Raw genomic sequence first — 16872 nt, forward strand, 5'->3', positions numbered from 1 at the left:
CCCAGACATCCCTCTGATGGATCTTTCAGTGGAAGAGCTGCCCCATGTGGTGGGGGTGGGGAGAGGGGCGACTGGTAGACACTAATGATCAGCTCTTGCTGCAAAGCTGGCGGGTGCTCATGGCTCCGTCTGTCACCTGTGGCCCCACAACAACTTACTGAACCCAAGAGCTTGCTGCAGCCCATGCCCAGGCCCGCACCTGCACCCACTGGACCAGGCTGTTTTTACCTGTGAACCTTGGGACTCCCCCGGTTGGCAGAGGTCAGCTCAAGCCCTATTCCGCCTGCATCAGCATCGCCTGTGTCCTCATTCTCCCTGGGGGCCTTGAAGCCCCACCCCTGTGGGGGTCTAAGTGCCCAGAACCTCTGGAACATGGCCTGGGCCCCCACCTGCCTGGGAAGAAGCCAGAAGCCCAAGCAGTAGCTGGGGCCACATTAAGGCTCTGTACACGGTTTGGTATTGAGTTCTTTCGGGGGTTTATTAAGGCATTGAGCACAGTGTGATTTTCAGCCAACTGAAATGAATACAAGGAAATCTATCAGGACCTGAGGGATGTGCTTTTAAGGTTAATGGTGAGGCTGACGAGCTGAGGAGCACTTAGGGTAACGCCCGCACGGCATCCGCCCCGGTGCACTGGACTCTTTCTGCCCCTGTCCCTCAGCCAGGGGCTCAGGCTCAAGAGCTCCTAGAGAGCACCTTGAAGTTCCCACCAGCTTGATGCCCAACGGGCATGGGATCCCCTGCCCGGTGCCAAATAGCAGGAAAGCCCCCCGGAGTACTGAGCTGCAGGACCCCCCTACCCAGGAGTGGAAGGTGCTGTGTGGCCTGGCCACGGAATGGGGCACAGAGGCATTGAGCAAGCAGGCCAGGACGGACAGCCTCCGACACGACACAGGGACCAAGGTGGGTCCCACCAGGCAGGCAGGAAGAGAGGGCTGGGAGCCTCTGTCTGGGCCCAACTGTGGCTGTTGAGCCTTTTTTCCATTTACAACTCACTGCATCTGGGGAGAACAGGAGGGGTGCATCCTGAGGGAGAAAACAGAACAAGAGGGGGGAGGGGGCGGGGAGGAGAGACGGGCCAGGTCCCCGTCAGCCTGAAACTCCAGACTGTTCGAGGTCACTGGAGGTGCTGAACTGTCTCTCCACCTTCTTTTGGTCCTTGATCTTGAGTCCAATGTCCACTCTCTTCTCAAAGAAGTTCACTAGAACGGACTCTGTCAGGATAGACGCCAAGATCTGCTCGAAGGAGATGCACCAGTCTGTGTCGACGGTGCCCCCGCAGCGGGTGGGGGCCGGGGGGCTGCGGGCCTCCGCGCCCACCAGCACCGTGTCGTCAGCCAGGTCCTCGCACTGCAGGGAGCCTGTGCTGACCACCGAGTAGGAGGACATGGACATGTCGTCTTTGGTTTCATCGTCGGACAGCAGCTGGGACGGGGAGCCCCGGCCCTCACCACCGCCCCCGTCACCCACCACCTGGCTCTCGTGTGGAGCTTTCCCGAGGTGGGTGTCCCCCCCGGCTTTGGCCTGGGGGTCACCCGCAGCTGGAGGCTGAAGCTCCGGGGCTGGGTCCTGCACGGGGTCGGGGGCTGGTGGCTCGCCCTCCTCGGGGGCGCCATCCCTGGGCTTCCTGCCGGGCTGGGCGGAAAACTTCTTCCCCACCTCGCCGATGCGGAGCAGTAGGCTTGCCACTGTGGCGATGGCGTGATACAAGTCCTGCTCCATGGGGTCCTCGCTGAACATGTTGTACAAGGTCTTGCACAGCTCGATGAACTGTTCCTTTTCAGGGGAGACACAGAGAAAAGGTCAGGGAGACGGGGAAAGATGGGTCAGACTGGCCTGGGGTCAGCCAGACTGCCAATGCTGCCTTGTCTTGTTCGTGCTCTCCAGCCCTGTGCCTCGTTTCACGGACTGGGACGTGGAGGCACAGAGAGGGGGAGTGACTTGACCGGTATCACACAGCCTTCGAACAGCTTTCTCTTCCAGCTGCTTTTCTCTCAGCACAGACCGTGACTGGGAGCCCCTCCCTGTCCCTACAGCCACACTGCTGGCAGAGCCAGACCCAGTTCTCTCATGACCTTCCAGGCCCAGTGGCTACAAGGGCTTCTTCCGTGTGTTCTTTGACCAAGATGGAGAAAGAGGACAAGCAAGCTCAGTCTGGGTCCGTTGAGGGGATGGGGAGGTCTGACTCCGCACACTCAGGCCTCCTGCCTCACTCCACGGTGACCCTATTCTTCAGGACGCAGAGGAGACAGTGCCCAGACTGCAGGGTGCCCCACTGGGCAGAGCAGGCCCACGGTCAGACTGCGGCCCTGCTCCGAGACCCTCGGCAAGATGCCGGGCTCCTGACCCAGAGGCCAGCAACTGAGCAAGGGGCCGTGGGTGGAGCAGGCCTGCGTGGGCACGGCACCTGTGTGGGCACGGCACCCTGGGGGGGGGCACCTGGGGGGGCCTGGGAGGAACAGGAGTGCTGTGAGGCTGTCTTGTAAAGGGGGTTGCGTGAGTCTGTGTCAGAGGCTAACCTTCCCTACTGCGTCTCTGGTGCATAGACATGGATGAAATGTGAACGAGTCACCGCCAGGAGACACCACCCAGGAGGAGGCCCCAAAGCAACTGGCCTCCTGTCCTTCTGGAATCTCCCTGACTGCTGTCTGACTGGCAGGTGCAGGAGGTAGGCAGGAGAATTTCTGCCCTCCAGGGGACGCTGGGAGGGAGGGTGGGGAGCCGCTGGGTGGGGGGAACCCAGCCTTGGAAGTGTCTGTTGTGGGCTCGGAATGGGCCTACCTGGTTCATTTTGGGAAGATCCTTAATCGTCTCCTTCTGAACCTCTTTCTCTTTAGCCCACATGCGAAGGTAGTGCCGATAGTCGGGAGGGCTGGTCCCCTTCTCCTCTGTGAGTTGGGAGAAAAAAATCTGTCAAATGGGAGAGAGAGCTGCGGGCTGGTAGCAGGCAGTGGGTTTTGGTGTTGTCTGGCATGGGGTTACCGGGGCCCTTTTACAAAACACCCCGGTATTTGGAGAGGTGGCGGTGTGAAGAACACTCCAGAACACTCGGATGTCTCCCCTGAGTTATTATGCTGAAGTAAGGCCTGAGCTGATAAAAAGGGCCCCATCCTGTCTCCCCCAAGACGGTGAAGGAGGGACGTGGAGGTTGGAGAGAGGCTGGCAGGAGAGGGAGAGAGGCTGGACACCTAGAGGGGTCCTGGCAGAAAGCAGGTGCCCCGGAAGGAGCTGGCAACAGGGTTGGGGGCCGTGGTATTACAGCTACAAGAAATTCCGGCCTGGGGGTGATGAGAGTGGCTTCCTGGGGCAGCTGACTTCCCTGGGTGGGGGGGAGGGAGGGAGGACGGCCCAGACCCCACCGCCCCCGGGATCTGAGTCAGCACCAGCGCACACGGGCCTGCCTGTACCTCCTCTTTTTTCCTGGATGTCTTCATTTCCACCTCCCTCTTGCTCTTCCTGCCGCAGTGCTTCTGGACAACCGGAAAAGAGAAAGCACACAGGGAACATTCTTGCATTACGACCGCAAACCACGGAGGCCTGCGAGCAGCCCGGTCCGATGCTGCGGAAGCCCAGGGCCCACTCACGTTCTTCACCTGCGCACAGGGAACCAAAGCGCCACCAGCCCCGCCTTCCTCTCTGCCAAAGGACTGCAAGCCTCAGCCCGCAGTGTTGAAGTGAGCAGTGATGCGCGTTATGGAGAAAAAGCCCGAGCACTAATTTCTGTAGTGACTGTTGGAAAGGGTCAAACTGAGGGCAGTCCTGATTATCAATTCAACCTTCCGCCAACCACGACACTGACTGATGAGGAATTTTATGTACAGGAATTCCGGGCCGGGCACTGTATTTCTTCAAGTGACGCATTTGCTGGAGTTGGCCCATGCCGTCCCCTGTGGGGCCCATGAATGTGGGGAGCAGCAGGCGGCCCAGTTCTCCCGGACCCGTGGGCGGCAAGGCCACCGGGGGACCTGTGGTGGGTGGAAGCCTCCCAGCGCTGTTGGCGGCGGGGGGCCTCTTGGGGCTCAGGCTTCTCACTGCCGAGGGGAGACCTGCTGTCTGGGGCTGCGTGGGGTCTGAGAACAGGCCTCTGTACAACTGCAAGCCCTGGGAAAGCCGGAAGTGCCTGAGATTCTCCCAGACTCAGTGTAACAGAAGACCACCTGCTTCTCTGGTTTGTGTACCTGAAATCAAGGTCCTCAGCCTTCCTATCAAGTTCAAATTAGGCCTTCTGACCCCACCAGCACGACTGCCTTGGGTATCTTGATACACACTGTGTTTAATTTCTCTTTTGGGTACGGTCTGCCACGAGAACTTACACGCTGGGGTTTTGGTCGGGTAACCCCAGGCCCGGAATGCCCATCACCCCGGGTCTGATGCCTCCGAAAGGCTTTACATGTAGCAAGAAACGATTTCAAAAAGGCACTCAACGAATGTATCCTTCCTTCACGTTAGAGTTGTGTAGGCCATGAGAACATCTTCCAGGGAGAGCATCCACCACCCCCCTGCACCTCCGCTCGTCCATTCACACTGTTACAATGACGGCGTCTGAACTTTTTCCCAGGAGTGTGACGACGGCATACTGTCTGCGTGCGGCCGGGGAGCTGAGGCCCTGGTGCCGAGCCACACGTCCTCATTTACTCCCCCCCCTCAACGAGCACAGAGGCCGCCCCTCTCCTCCCCAGGAAGCTGCGGCTTGGCCCTGGGTCCTCCTCGGGACTCATGCACACAGGAGGCGTCCCTGGGACCAGCGCGGGGTGGGGGTGGGGTCTCAGGCAGATGCAGCCCAGCACAAAGCAGGTGCCCCTGACCCCCAGGGACTGACCTTGAGCCTCCCAGGGCAGGAAAAGGTCCAGATCTGAGGCCAGAGGAGATGCTGGAAGGGAGAGCGGAGGAGTGGAGGAGAGAGGAAGAGAGAGGCCAAGGTCCAGGAAGGCAGAGACAAGAGAAACAGGAGTGAGAACACCCCGGGGGGCCCTCCCCAGAGAGAGGCCGTTGCCGTCACCCCCGGCTCCCCAACATAGTACGCTCCCCAAGCCCACCGCTGTGGGCCCCACAGCACGACTGCCCCGCGGCAAGGCCGGAGGCCACAGCACAGGGGCCAGTGGTGCTCACCTTCTGAGGAGCTGTCCTCGGTGAAGTAGTGGGTCGCTTCCAGGGCTGACTCGGCCTCCTCCGGGCTCAGCGCTGTGCTCAGAGAGAAAGGTGAGTGAGGGCAGGAGAACACAGTGGGACTCACCGAGGCTCGGCTCCCCGCGTGGCGTGCCCCACCGCTGCCAGGGCCCATGACACAGCGTGCGGTCAGAGTGGTAATGATGACCGCGGATCCCAGCTATTGTTCCTTCCTTGCCTTTCACGCTGTGTTTGAGAATGTCACACGCAGCCCATCTAAACACCTGGTCAGGGTAGCTGGGGGTCCAGCGGACGGCCAGCCTCCCGCCCGCCCCGCTGGCGGGGTGCAGGGGATCCTGCGGGGGCTAGGCCCCTGCGGACAGCCGCACAGGGACCAGCCACGCACAAGCGACTTGCTCTTCTCGCTTCATGCGTGGTGGGCATCATTCCACATTGGTACGTTCTTTGTGATGGAGTCGTTAGCAGGGTTTCGGATCCATGTGGTTCTGTGGGGGGCTCGTTCTCTCCTCTGTGTGGATGGGGATGCGATGACAGGGGTTGAACAGGTGGCACTTGGGGGAGGTGGCAGGGTGCGGGCTGCGGGAGCCCTGGATGGAGCAGGGCAGACACAGGTGTCTCGGGAGTTGGTGAAGGTGGCCTCACGTGCCCTCACCCGGAGGACCCCGGCCTGGTGGCATCTGCCCAACCCAGGCCTTTCCCTCTGCACAGTCAAAAGTGGCTGGCATCGACCTTCCCTGAGGCCAATGTTCCGTGCTGAATTACAGGGAAAAACCAGTCTGAGAACACCTGTGCTCCCACCGGGCAGCTTTAAAAATGCATTCCAGGCCCGTGAAGTGGATACAGCACCGGTGTTCTAAAAACCATTCAGCCCACTGGCCGCAGCCACAGACTCCCTGGGGCAGTTCGAGAACAGCAGCAGGGACCCAGGGCGGCTCCACCCCAGACCAGAGCGCCCCCGGCTAGAATTCTCACCAGCCTGAGTCTCAGTTTCCCCCTTGTGAAAACCAGGGAACCTCTTCTTGGAGAACTCTCCATGCTGGGCAGGGTGAGCGGGGCCCACATAGCGGGAACCCACAGACGATAGGATCTGGCCTGTCTTAGGACCAGCTGCCAGTCACCCTTCTCCCCACCCTGTGGCCTGTCAGTGTCCCCAGGAGGCTCAGGCACAGCGTAGAGAAGCCGAGGGAGAGCAGCCCCTGCTCATGGTTGTACAACAGGGCTGGACAACGAGGCAGCACCCCCAGGCTGACCCTCTCCCCAGGGGAGCTGCCCTGTGCTCCACCTGGGTCCCCCTCAGCCAGGCTCAGTCCTCAGTGACACTGTCTCAGGTTATGCCTCTGCCCCAGGGCTCCAGCTGCCTCCTTCCGTCAGGATGTGGAGCCCCCAGGCTGCCCAGGTGTGGAGGCCCAGCACCTCACAGAGGCCTTGGGACGCTGCAGCCCCAACTCCACACCTGAGAGGCCCTTGCTGGTGAGCAGGGGGGGAGGCTCTCACCTGGGGGCAGGTGCAGCTTGTAGAGTGCCTTGAGCTTCTCTGTCAGGTCTCCATGGTACATCCCACCTGCGGAGGGAGGCCAGTGAGCAGGCCTGCCGGCAAGAGGGCACCAACACCCCCCGCCAGTCCACAGTGGAGCCGCTCCCCTTCCAGTGGGTTCTGGTGTGTCCCTCCTCACAGCCTGACTCTCCTGGAAGGGTCCGTGGGGTGAGCCCCAGGCCTCCCACTTGCCCCTGAACACCTTTGCCCTTCTCAGGGTCGGCAGACCCACCCCGAGCAGCCCTGGCCCGAGGGAGGGGAAGTGGAGGGGAGGACCCCACTGGATCCCCACATGTTCCCAGTGGGAAAACTGCCCTTTCTGTCTCAGGGTGCTGCTGCAATGGGACGACAGGCTAGGCTGGCATCTGGAGGCTTCTCCAGGAAGGGCCCTGGGGCTACTCACTCATCCCCGTCACAAACTCCTTGAAGTTGATCAGAGAGTCCTTGTTCTCGTCCAGGAGCCGGAACATGCGCCCCGCCAAGACGGGTGTGTGGGCGCCGCAGGCCCAGGGCGTCAGGCTGGCGAAGAGCTCCCGGAACTGGCTTGCGTCAATGCGGTACTGCTCCAGGTAGGGCAGGCTGGGGTCCCGACGCACAGCTGTGGGGCGGCTGCCACCCCAGTACTGACTTGCCAGGTGCTTGGCCTGCAGGGGCACAGCCTAGTGAGACAGCCGGGCCTCCCAGCGCCTGGGCGCTTAGGACCGCCAGGCTGCTCAGTGTGTCCTCCCTCCTCCTCTGTCCAAGTCTGCAGAGTCCTGGGGTGGGGAGTGCTGGGCCCGACACAGCATCTCACAGAACCTCCCACCCCATCAGCCTCTTGTTGACAGACGCAGGAGCGGACACACAGCCTAAGGCTGCCGGCCACAGCAGGCCACAGTGGGTGAGAGGTGGCACTGACTGGACCGTGCTGACCATCAGGCTCAGGTCTGGGTGCCAAACCAGAGGCCGATGGGAACCAACAACAGGTGGTCTGGACTCAGCTGTTTCTGCCTGCTCTTCACACCTGTTCCCCTTCTTCTGTTAACAGCACCTGAAATTTTTGGGGACAGCCCCTGCTGTCCCATCCTCAGGCCGTGGGACAGGCACATGTTCTACATTTTGCTCAACAATAAACACCCTCCTGTAGCCGCAGCACCTAACCTGGGTTAGTCCAACAATTAACCCTGGACTTTCTGTTAAAACCACTTGGAAAGAAAACGCTCTTTCCCCTGAGAGAACAGGATGACCCTGGAGCTGCGGACAACAGTCCTGCCATTCTCTAGGAGGAGCAGTTCAGAGGACATGCAAGGTAGGGGAGCTTGACAGCACGTTTAAGCACCTGGATCCAGCCATGCCTGAAGGTGTGAATTCCTAGACTTTCCAGTAACATGAACCAATGCATTCCCTCCTGTGTAAGCTGACTTGAGTGGATATTCTGGACACTTTCTTAAGAAAGTGTCCTGCCTAAATTCCATGAAGGAATAAATTCTACCATAGGAAGTTTGGGGTAACTACATCTGAGGATTTTTTTTTTTTTAAGATTTTATTTATTCGACAGAGATAGAGACAGCCAGCGAGAGAGGGAACACAAGCAGGGGGAGTGGGAGAGGAAGAAGCAGGCTCATAGTGGAAGAGCCTGACGTGGGGCTCGATCCCATAACGCCGGGATCACGCCCTGAGCCGAAGGCAGATGCTTAACCGCTGCGCCACCCAGGCGCCCCTTGAGGATGCTTTTAAATTGATTTCTTGAGGCACCTGGGTGGCTCAGTCGGTTAAGCATCTGCCTTCAGCTCAGGTCATAATCCCAGGGTCCTGATATCAAGCCCTGCATCGGGCTCCCTGCTCTTGGGGAGCCTGCTTCTACATCTCTTCCCTGCTCATGCTCTCTCTTCTCTCTCTCGAACAAATAAAATCTTTAAAAAAAATCAATTTCTCCTCTGGCAGGAGGTTGCCGGACCGAGGACGCACTTAGGGGACCAGGATGGGGTACGGGGCTTGCCCTTGCTCTTGGCTGTTACCTTAAACACCACGTAAAGGTCCTCCAGCTCTTCAATTGAGAAACCAATGTCCCCAGGTATAGCTCGGACCTAGAAGGAAAGAGAAACAGGATGGATTCTCAAGTTCCAGGTCTCTGAGAGAATCCGCATGTGGACGGAGGCTAACACAAGCCACACTCGTGATGTTGCCAGCTGGCCAAGCCCACGACGGCAGTCCATTCACGGAAGGAGGTGTGGACCATTCAGGGAAGGAGGTGTGCACCACACGCTTATCTCTGGTTACCCATCCCACCACGCAGTCCACACTCTCCAAGTTCCTTCTTGGTGTGCGCTGGGGGGGGGGTGCTTTCTGTCCTGAACACCCAGTCAGGGACACAGGGTGAGGGGCAGTCATGTAGCAACTGCTGTCTGGATCCTTGGAAAGACTCTGGCACTGGCCCTCTAGAAAGCGTCCTAGAACTTCCCCATAAATTCTCTCTCCAGAGTTGGGGAGGACAAAGGCTTGTAGAGGCACAGTGGGCTGGGTGGGTGGAGGGTGGCTGAGGGTCGCTACCCAGGGGCAGGGGTGAAGCCAGGCTGGAGGGCTCAGCCCACAGTAGGATGATGCTGGCCTTTGGGCCCTGGGGTGTCAGAGGAGTTTTTCCGCAGTGACCAGGCGCCTCCCACTTCCTCAAATTTGCACCTTCACTCCCGGATTCCAGTCCTACATGAGGCAACACTAGGGGCTCTGCACCCAGCCCGTGGGCAGAAGCAGCCTGCTCGGGTCATGGCCCCTGCCCTCTGCCCCCCTCAGCAACCTGCACCCATCGGAGCCCAGCCCCGTCCATACCACGCTGCGCTTGGCTGTGTCCTCCAAGGACTGGATCACCTTCAGCCTCTGTTTAAACCGCATCTGTTCAATGTCCTCGGCCCTCAGGCTGCTGAATTTCTACCGGCCAGAGGGGATTCAGTGAGGTAAGGCCGAACCACAGAGCTGAGAACTGCCCGGGGCCACGGCCGCCCACACCCACATGCCCGGATGGGGCAGGCCCGCCAAACAGCCCCAGAGGGTGCTGACCTCATAGGACACCTTCAGGAGGTCAAAGATGTCCACTTCCGTGGGCGGGTCATCTCCACTAGTCAGCAGGGCATGGAGGTGTGGGATAGGAGGGGAAACACTCTGTTTGTTGACCACATTATCCAGGTATCTGTGGGGATCGAAGGACAGAAGGCTGGACTACCCACAGGTAATGGGGATCTCTTACCTACCAAAAGGTGTGGAGAGGCCTAATTTGCTCGACTCCCAATCAATAAGCGAGTGTGCTGAGGACAGGGCATCCTCCAGGAGGGCGGGAGAGGAGTCCCTGACTCTGCGGGGTTGGGGGCGGGGCAGAGGCACCAGAAAGGAGGCTCTCTTCTGCCCCCCCACCCTGGAGTGTGCTCAGTGGGCACATCAGTGCACGCTGAGCGAGGAGTGCCCAGGGCTGGTGAGGGCCCGGGCTCTGCCATCCATGGTGGTGCCGGCCAGCAGCCCGGCAGGAGGAGGGAGGCCGGCTCGGTCACCTGCCCAGGACGGTCATGGCCTCGCCCTCGTCGCTGCAGCCCAGCAGCTGCTCCATGTTGGCATCCAGGATGGCCAAGGCCACCTGCAGGATCACCTTGATGCCCTCATAGAAGAAGCAGTCAACGATGACCACAGCACTCTCGAAGGGCATGACGCTGAGGAACAGGGTCAGGAACCAGGAGAGAGAGATGCTGGAGATCACCCCCAGGTCCTGCATCTTCTCAGAGAGCTGGGGCAGGAAGTCTCTCGTGAGCTCTTCAAAGATGCCTTGGTCCACCAGAGCCCCTAGGGAGAGGATGAAGGAGTCTGAACGCTAAGCCCACGCCGCTGGCTCAGGCCCCCATGTGGGTACAGGGAGCCCACCTGATCCCCGGCCAGCTCTGCTCACATGCAAGGCTGGAGGGACGGGCTGGAGGGAACAAGAGACAGAAACGGTGTGCGGGTTTCCCTTCAAGGGTGTCCAAACTACTGTGTGAGAATGATTGCTCCCACTGTGCTTGGATTTGCTTTTGGGAATATACAAATCTCTCCCTTCTAGAAGTGTCAGAAGTAAGCAGGAGCCTTAGCTGGGGGCTATGTGTCCTGCCCTGAAGCTTGTGAACAGATGTGTGATTATAAAGGACCCGAGGAGGGGTTCCCCAAAACCAAATGGCAGGGGAAGGACATCTTAGAATAGCAGGCTCCGTTATGTATGTAATTAAATACGTTTCCCAGTGCATCTGCCCTTAATCACTCAGACTGTACGGGCTGTCATCCGCAGTCGCTGAGGCTGGTGATAGGTACGCGGGGCTGCACTACCTGCTCTGGCTGCGCTGTCGGAAATCTCGCATAATAAAAAGCCTCATGCAGAGTTAGATGGGTGAGAACGGAGGCCCCAGGCTGACTTCTGAAAACCACTGAATGTGGAATATCTTCTCTCCCTGCCAGCAAGTGCTGGGAGCCGCATGAAGTCTGGGCAGGACGGCCCGTGTTTGGTCTCCCCCTTCTAGCTGTGTGGGGATTTCTCAGCCTCGTCTGGGGAATGGGAACCGCGAGTGTCTGCAGCCTGTGCAATGTGCTCGGTGTGGAGGCTGGCCCGGGGAGGTCCGCCCCCCCAGCCGCGGGGCCTCCGGCACTCACCCACCACCCTGGTGTTGTAATAGTCAGGCAGCATGCGCTCGCAGAGGGCCACCAGCAGCCAGAAGGCCTCCTCCTCGCTGCCGTACAGCAGAAGCACGGAGGTGACGATGTTCATGGCCTGTGGGCACAGAGACGGCAAAGGGGAGGCTCTGGGAGCTGGCCCTCCGAGTGAAACCGCCCCCTCCCCCCAAGGGGCCTGCATGGCCTCACTCTGCAAGCAAATCCGACAAACTGTCCCACCCAACTCCAGGCAATCTGCCCAAAGGCCATTTGCAGGAAACCAATTTGATGGAAACCATCGGCCAGATTCCTCCCATCGGGCCAGCGGGCACTTGGAAAGCCGAGGGGAAGAAGTGTGGCACTTCTTCAGAGTGGTTTCTGGTGTTGGAGGTGTGACACGGGCCAGGCGGGTGTGTAAGTGAGCCCCGTGGAGCTTCTCTTAAAAATTCTCTAAAGCCAGCACACGGACTCTCCCTGCACGGGTAACAGGTCACGTAGGACATGGCCGAATGGAAAGGGACCTCTGAGGGGGCGCCTTGCTTCTTGGAAAGCCCGACGCAGCCTTGGGGAAGGAGAAGGCCTTTGGGCTGGGCCGGGAAAACGCCCCCCAGACGGGAAATCAGATGCTGCCGCAAGTGCAACTGGAAACCACGGTGAGATGCCACGTCAGGCCACTAGGGTGGCTACTGTCCAAAGACCAGAAAGCCAGCGTGGCGAGGATGCGGGGCAGGTGGACCCCTCGTGCACTGCTGGGGGGCCATGAAATGGTGCTGCCGCGGTGGAAAGCACTACGGTGATTCCAAAATTAAAAAAAAAATTAAAGGTCCAATCACCATACGGTCCCGCAATGTCACTTCTGGGTATGGACGCAACAGAAATGAAAGCAGGGACGGGATGGGAACCGCTCAGGGCGGTGCTGTTCACGGGGGCCCGAAGGCCAGGCCAGGCCAGCGCCCAGTGGCAGACGCGCGGGCAGACCGAGCGTGGCATACACGCGGAGTGGGGTACGGTTCTGACACGGGACCCAATGGGGATGAGCCCTGAGGACGCTGCACTATGCAGTAAGCTGGTCACGAAAGGGCGAACCCTGTGCGGCTCCATTTCTAGGAGACACTGAAGGCGCCAAACCCACAGAGACGGAGGGCAGGATGGGGATTAGCAGGGGAGACGTTTGCACATGCTGAGCCATCCAGGGCTCTGGGACCCAGACCAGGGCACGCAGAAGGCAATCCATGCCGTGGGCTGAGGTGAGCAACGACAGGGTCTCCGGTTACACCCCTCTTGGTGGCCAGGCTTTCCGGGGGGCATGGGGCACAGTCACTCGTGCAGCCTCTGGGCCTGCCTCGCCCCCTTTACCTGACAGTAGCCGATGGTGGGGTTTCGGAAAGCGTAGGCAGTCAGCACCCGCCGGAGGGCCGCGATGCCCAGCTCGTTCTGGAAGGCGGGGTGCTCGGGCATGGAGCGGTGGAGGTCTCGCTCGATCTCCTCCGTGGCCAGGCTGTACTTGCCCGTGGACTTCTCCACCAGCTCAGCGTAGTAGCCAGGGTGAGTCACCATCTCATTCCAGGCTCCTGCGGAGACACAGCTGGCAGCTGTCTCTCTCCTCCTCCCCTCCTGCTGCGACTGTGGGGGCAGGGACAGGGCAGGATGGGGATGCCATGCACCACAGAAGAGAAGTGGAACTCTGGGGCCCGTTAGGAGGCGGGAGGCAAAGGCTCCTTGGTGATTGCTTCTGGGAGGGGTTGCCCCACCAGTCTGAATGGCCTTCTCGTGAAACTGTCCAAGTGGCCAAGGGTGTGTGTGCTGGCAGAGCCTGTCCCAAGGAAAGGAGACCCGGTGCTTGCGCCCCACTGCAAGTGGGAAGGCACCATCTGAGGACAGAGCCCCACCCTTGCTGTCTGCACCCCAGGACGGCATCCCTGGCTCAGGCCCCTCACAGCTCAGAGCCCCGTTCTGGCAGCTCCTGCCTGGCTGGCTCGGGAGGCCTGGGGTCGGCGGGGCTCTCACACAGTGGTGCAGGGGGGCCAGGCCGAAGCCGGGACCGCTCACCAGAGAACAGGAGCCACAGCTCCCCGCGGAGGCTCTCGGGGATGCCCTTCAGCACCAGCTCCCGCGTTCTGGCCGTGCGGTACATGCACACGCCTCGCCCGTACTCGAAGAAGTGAATGTTCCATGACTCCTCTTTCATCTTCTCCTTGGCCTGGGGGAGAAGCAAGCGGGGCCTGGGTGTGCGTGCCGGGCCCGCCTCCATCTACAGCGTGCGGCTACGAGGGCCCAGGCTGGGTGGCCGCGGCACCACCCCGGACAGCAGCGAAATGAGCCTCCGTGCGGAGGCCTAGAGCCTGGGGTGACCGGTCCCGCCCCCGGGTCAGGCAGGGTGCCCCTGGACAGTGCCCGTTCGGGGGCCCGAGGACCTGAAGTGGCATGCAGGCGCGAGGCCTTCTCCCAGGCCGCTGGAGTCCACGCCCTGGCCTTACCCCCTTGGCCCCCAGGTCCTCCACGGGCGAGTTTCCCTGGAAGAGTTTAAGCAGCCCCTGGGATGCGGTTGGCGCCTCCTGTGCACTGGAGCTCTGGCAGCCCCCCAGGGGTGTGCTGGGGCTGGCGGGCTGATCGGATGCCTCTGGAGGGGCTGCGGAGCGCTGAAAAACACAACACAGGACAGAAAGCACCCAGTGAGTGAGCTGCCCAGGCCGGGGTCTCTGATGTGTGGCCGGTCGGCTGTCTGAGCACGTGGCCCTAGCCGCGGGGATCAGCTCGGGGTGGGACTGTCGGGAAAGAGCGGCGGGCCCCACAGAGCCCAAGCGCCGAGCCATGAAGTGGAGCAGGGGCAGGCCGACCTGATGGCCTGACCTGCCCTTTACAGAGTGACAGAGTCCTGAGGCAATCTGTCCTGCGGAAGCCCGTGATGACTGCCGAGCCAGGCAAGGAACACTCTCTTGTCCCCTCTCCCTCAGGCCACCTGTCCACTGTGCCCTCAAGGGCCCTTCCAAGAAGGGGCTCCCAGAGGGCTGGTTGCTGCCCCCAGAGCTCCCCGAGTTTGTCTTCCTCTGGTCCACTAGTCTGGTGTGGTGCGCCCCGCAGCGGCCACATGACCTCTTGTATCTGGACACGCATGTCCGCTCAGGACTGGGTGCTGTGGCGTCTGGTGTACTAGAACTGGGTGTGTGAGGCGGGCTCCCCGCCTGCAGGCCATCTCTGCCACGGGTGCCATGGGCTAGCCATAAACACAGCCTCGTGTGAGGGGGGGCCCCCAGTAGGGCTGTAGCCCCCTCCCGAGGGTAGAAGCCCAGGGATCTGCCTTCCCACTGCACAGCCAGCGGAAGGGCAAGAGAAATGGACCCTGGAGTGGCTCTGAGAACATGCCCTGGTGGGGGGCAATATGGGGCTGGCAGAAGGGAAGGGAGGAATCAGGGACAAAGGTCTCACGGCAGCCCTGACTTTCAGGGCTCTTCCCCTGGTTTTCTGGAACCCCTCCCCTGGCAAAACATCTCCTCAGGGGAGCAGTGGAGCCGTGACCCCTCAGGCCCAGTGTGGGTGATGCCTGACACCCACCCCAGCTCGTCAGCTGTCCTTGCGGCCTGCCTTCCAGGTGACCTCACTGTGGCTGATGGCCTGTGCAGGGAGCTTGTCTCGTCCCTGGACCCAGGGGGTCAGGTGGGCCAGAGCTGGTGCTCATTCTGTCGACTCCCCTCAGCTCCCTCCTGAGCACCCACCGGTAGGAACAACACTGCTCTGAGAGGACACTTGTCACTGGCTCCCAGGAATCCACTTCCTTTCTGCCAACAGCCAGCTCCCCACTTTCATGTGGGGGCACATTTCTCTCTGCTCTTGGCCTGGCACTTTGTGGGCTTCACTGAGAACCGCGGTGATAGCCCTGAACTAACTAGCTTTTCCTACCCCTGGGCTCAGTGTGGGGGGGTTGGAGGTACTGTGTCACCCAGTCGTCACCAAGGAAATGCTGGGGTGGCTCTGCAGGGAGTGCTGGGGTGAGTCAAGGAGGACGCGGGGGTTGCCGCCAGCATCCTGGTACCACACGTGGCCTGGGAACAACGCCCTCCTGGCAGAAAGTGGAGGCCCTGCTGGCAACAGGCGGCTGACCGTGAGGACTTCCTGCCTTGTGGGCCAGTAAGCCCCCCCTTTGCATGTCGTGCTCCAGTCTGGGTCCTGTCGTCTCTGATCCCAACACCCCCTCCACCCCCTGGCCATGGTCCCATCCTCCCAAGTGGCAGGGGCGGGCACGCTGGTTGGCTTCCTGAGGGACCTCACCCTCTCTGTGTTCCTTGTAAGAGAAGCCTCTTCTTGACTGCGGTGATGGTTTCACAGGGAATACGTGTTAAACCCACCAAACTGCACTCTGAATATATATGGCATATTGCATGTCAATGTTACCCTGGAGATGCTGTTTTTAATAAAAAGGAAAAAAGAAAGAAAGAAAGAAAAAGAGAACAGCTAGGTCCTGTTCACAGTCCCTCCCTCTGTCCCTGGCTGGTGTTTCGGAAGTGAATTTTGCGTCCGCTATGATAAATTTTCATGGCACTGCTCAATCCACGGGGAACGACCCCAGTCCAGACCGACATGGAGATTCTGCTTCCCACCTGAGGTTCCCCAAAGGGACCAGGACACAAACAGAGTTGCAGGCCCCAGAGCACCTCAGAGAATCAGACTCTCCCTGCTGGAGAAGGGCATGGACTCCAGGATGTGGCCTTGGCGAGACCGTCCCGTGTGACAGCCGCGTGCGAGATGGGGAGCTCACGGGCCACGGCCCCTGGGAGTTCTGCGTTTTCCTGGGCCAGTCCCTCCCGTGCCTGCAGCTCACCACCTCACACATCCGTCCAGTGTGAACCTCCCAAAGCACCTGCCCGCCTCACCTCCTGCTCAACAGAACCTCCGCCCTCGTTTGACTGAGCGAGTGAGCGAGTGAACAGGAGCAGTCTGAGGCCCTTCACTGCCACGGCCATCGGCCAGCCTTCCTGCATCTGCGGCCTCACAGGCCAGGCCCCACCCCTCCATTCTGGCCCCAAGTCCCACCCTTCCACCTCCAGGACCTTCCTCTAGGCGACTCCCTCTCAGGGGATCCACTGGCTGGATCCAGCCGGCACCGGCCCCACAAACCCTCCTGGAGCTTCCACTGGGGGGCGCTCACACGCTGTGTTCACCGAGCTGTCCACCTATGACCCTGCGCGTTACAGTATAGTGCAGACTTCAACTACAGTGACCCCTGTTCTCGGCTGACCTTTATACAGGCTCCTCGAAAGAGGTGCTGAAACTCACGTTTCCACTCCCAGAGTCTGTCAGAAAGTATACCTTCCTGTTCTACTATCTAACATCCAGTACCCTGGTCCTTTCTTTCTAGACCCTGTTGGTTCCCTCCTGTGGGCAATACTGAAATTAGTGAGTAAGCCTCTTCTCCCCTCCCTGCTTTCCCTGCCATCATACAGTGACACCCTTTCACTCTCAGGTAAGGAGGCAATCAATGAACTTATTCTATTTTCCGTGCCTTTTATTAAAAAAAGATTTTATTTATTTATTTGAGAGAGAGCGCGTGCGTGCATGTGTGCATGAGTGGGGAAGGGG

The 16872-nt window shown here is 60.2% G+C and overlaps 1 protein-coding gene across 4 annotated transcripts in view; it reads right to left on the minus strand.

The window, feature by feature from the left end:
- Positions 1 to 459: 459 nt before the first annotated feature.
- TBC1D9B (TBC1 domain family member 9B) overlaps positions 460 to 16872 on the minus strand; it is a 48805-nt gene continuing 32392 nt past the window's right edge. The window contains exons 8-22 of one of the 4 annotated variants that reach the window (XM_040622633.1): positions 13776 to 13937; positions 13348 to 13498; positions 12655 to 12869; positions 11299 to 11416; positions 10179 to 10464; positions 9694 to 9823; positions 9466 to 9564; positions 8658 to 8726; positions 7064 to 7304; positions 6622 to 6687; positions 5110 to 5181; positions 4820 to 4870; positions 3408 to 3467; positions 2782 to 2888; positions 460 to 1776 (exon numbers count right to left, since the gene is read on the minus strand). In XM_040622633.1, coding sequence (XP_040478567.1) covers positions 1090 to 1776; positions 2782 to 2888; positions 3408 to 3467; positions 4820 to 4870; positions 5110 to 5181; positions 6622 to 6687; positions 7064 to 7304; positions 8658 to 8726; positions 9466 to 9564; positions 9694 to 9823; positions 10179 to 10464; positions 11299 to 11416; positions 12655 to 12869; positions 13348 to 13498; positions 13776 to 13937 — 2514 coding nt within the window. In that variant the 3' untranslated portion in view covers positions 460 to 1089. Of the gene's footprint in view, positions 1777 to 2781; positions 2889 to 3407; positions 3471 to 4819; positions 4871 to 5109; positions 5182 to 6621; positions 6688 to 7063; positions 7305 to 8657; positions 8727 to 9465; positions 9565 to 9693; positions 9824 to 10178; positions 10465 to 11298; positions 11417 to 12654; positions 12870 to 13347; positions 13499 to 13775; positions 13938 to 16872 lie in introns of all 4 variants that reach the window. The other 3 variants (XM_040622632.1, XM_040622635.1, XM_040622634.1) reach the window with 3 other exon arrangements.

The sequence above is a fragment of the Ursus maritimus genome, unplaced genomic scaffold (assembly GCF_017311325.1).
Source record: "Ursus maritimus isolate PB19 unplaced genomic scaffold, ASM1731132v1 scaffold_5, whole genome shotgun sequence".
Lineage (NCBI taxonomy): Eukaryota > Metazoa > Chordata > Mammalia > Carnivora > Ursidae > Ursus > Ursus maritimus.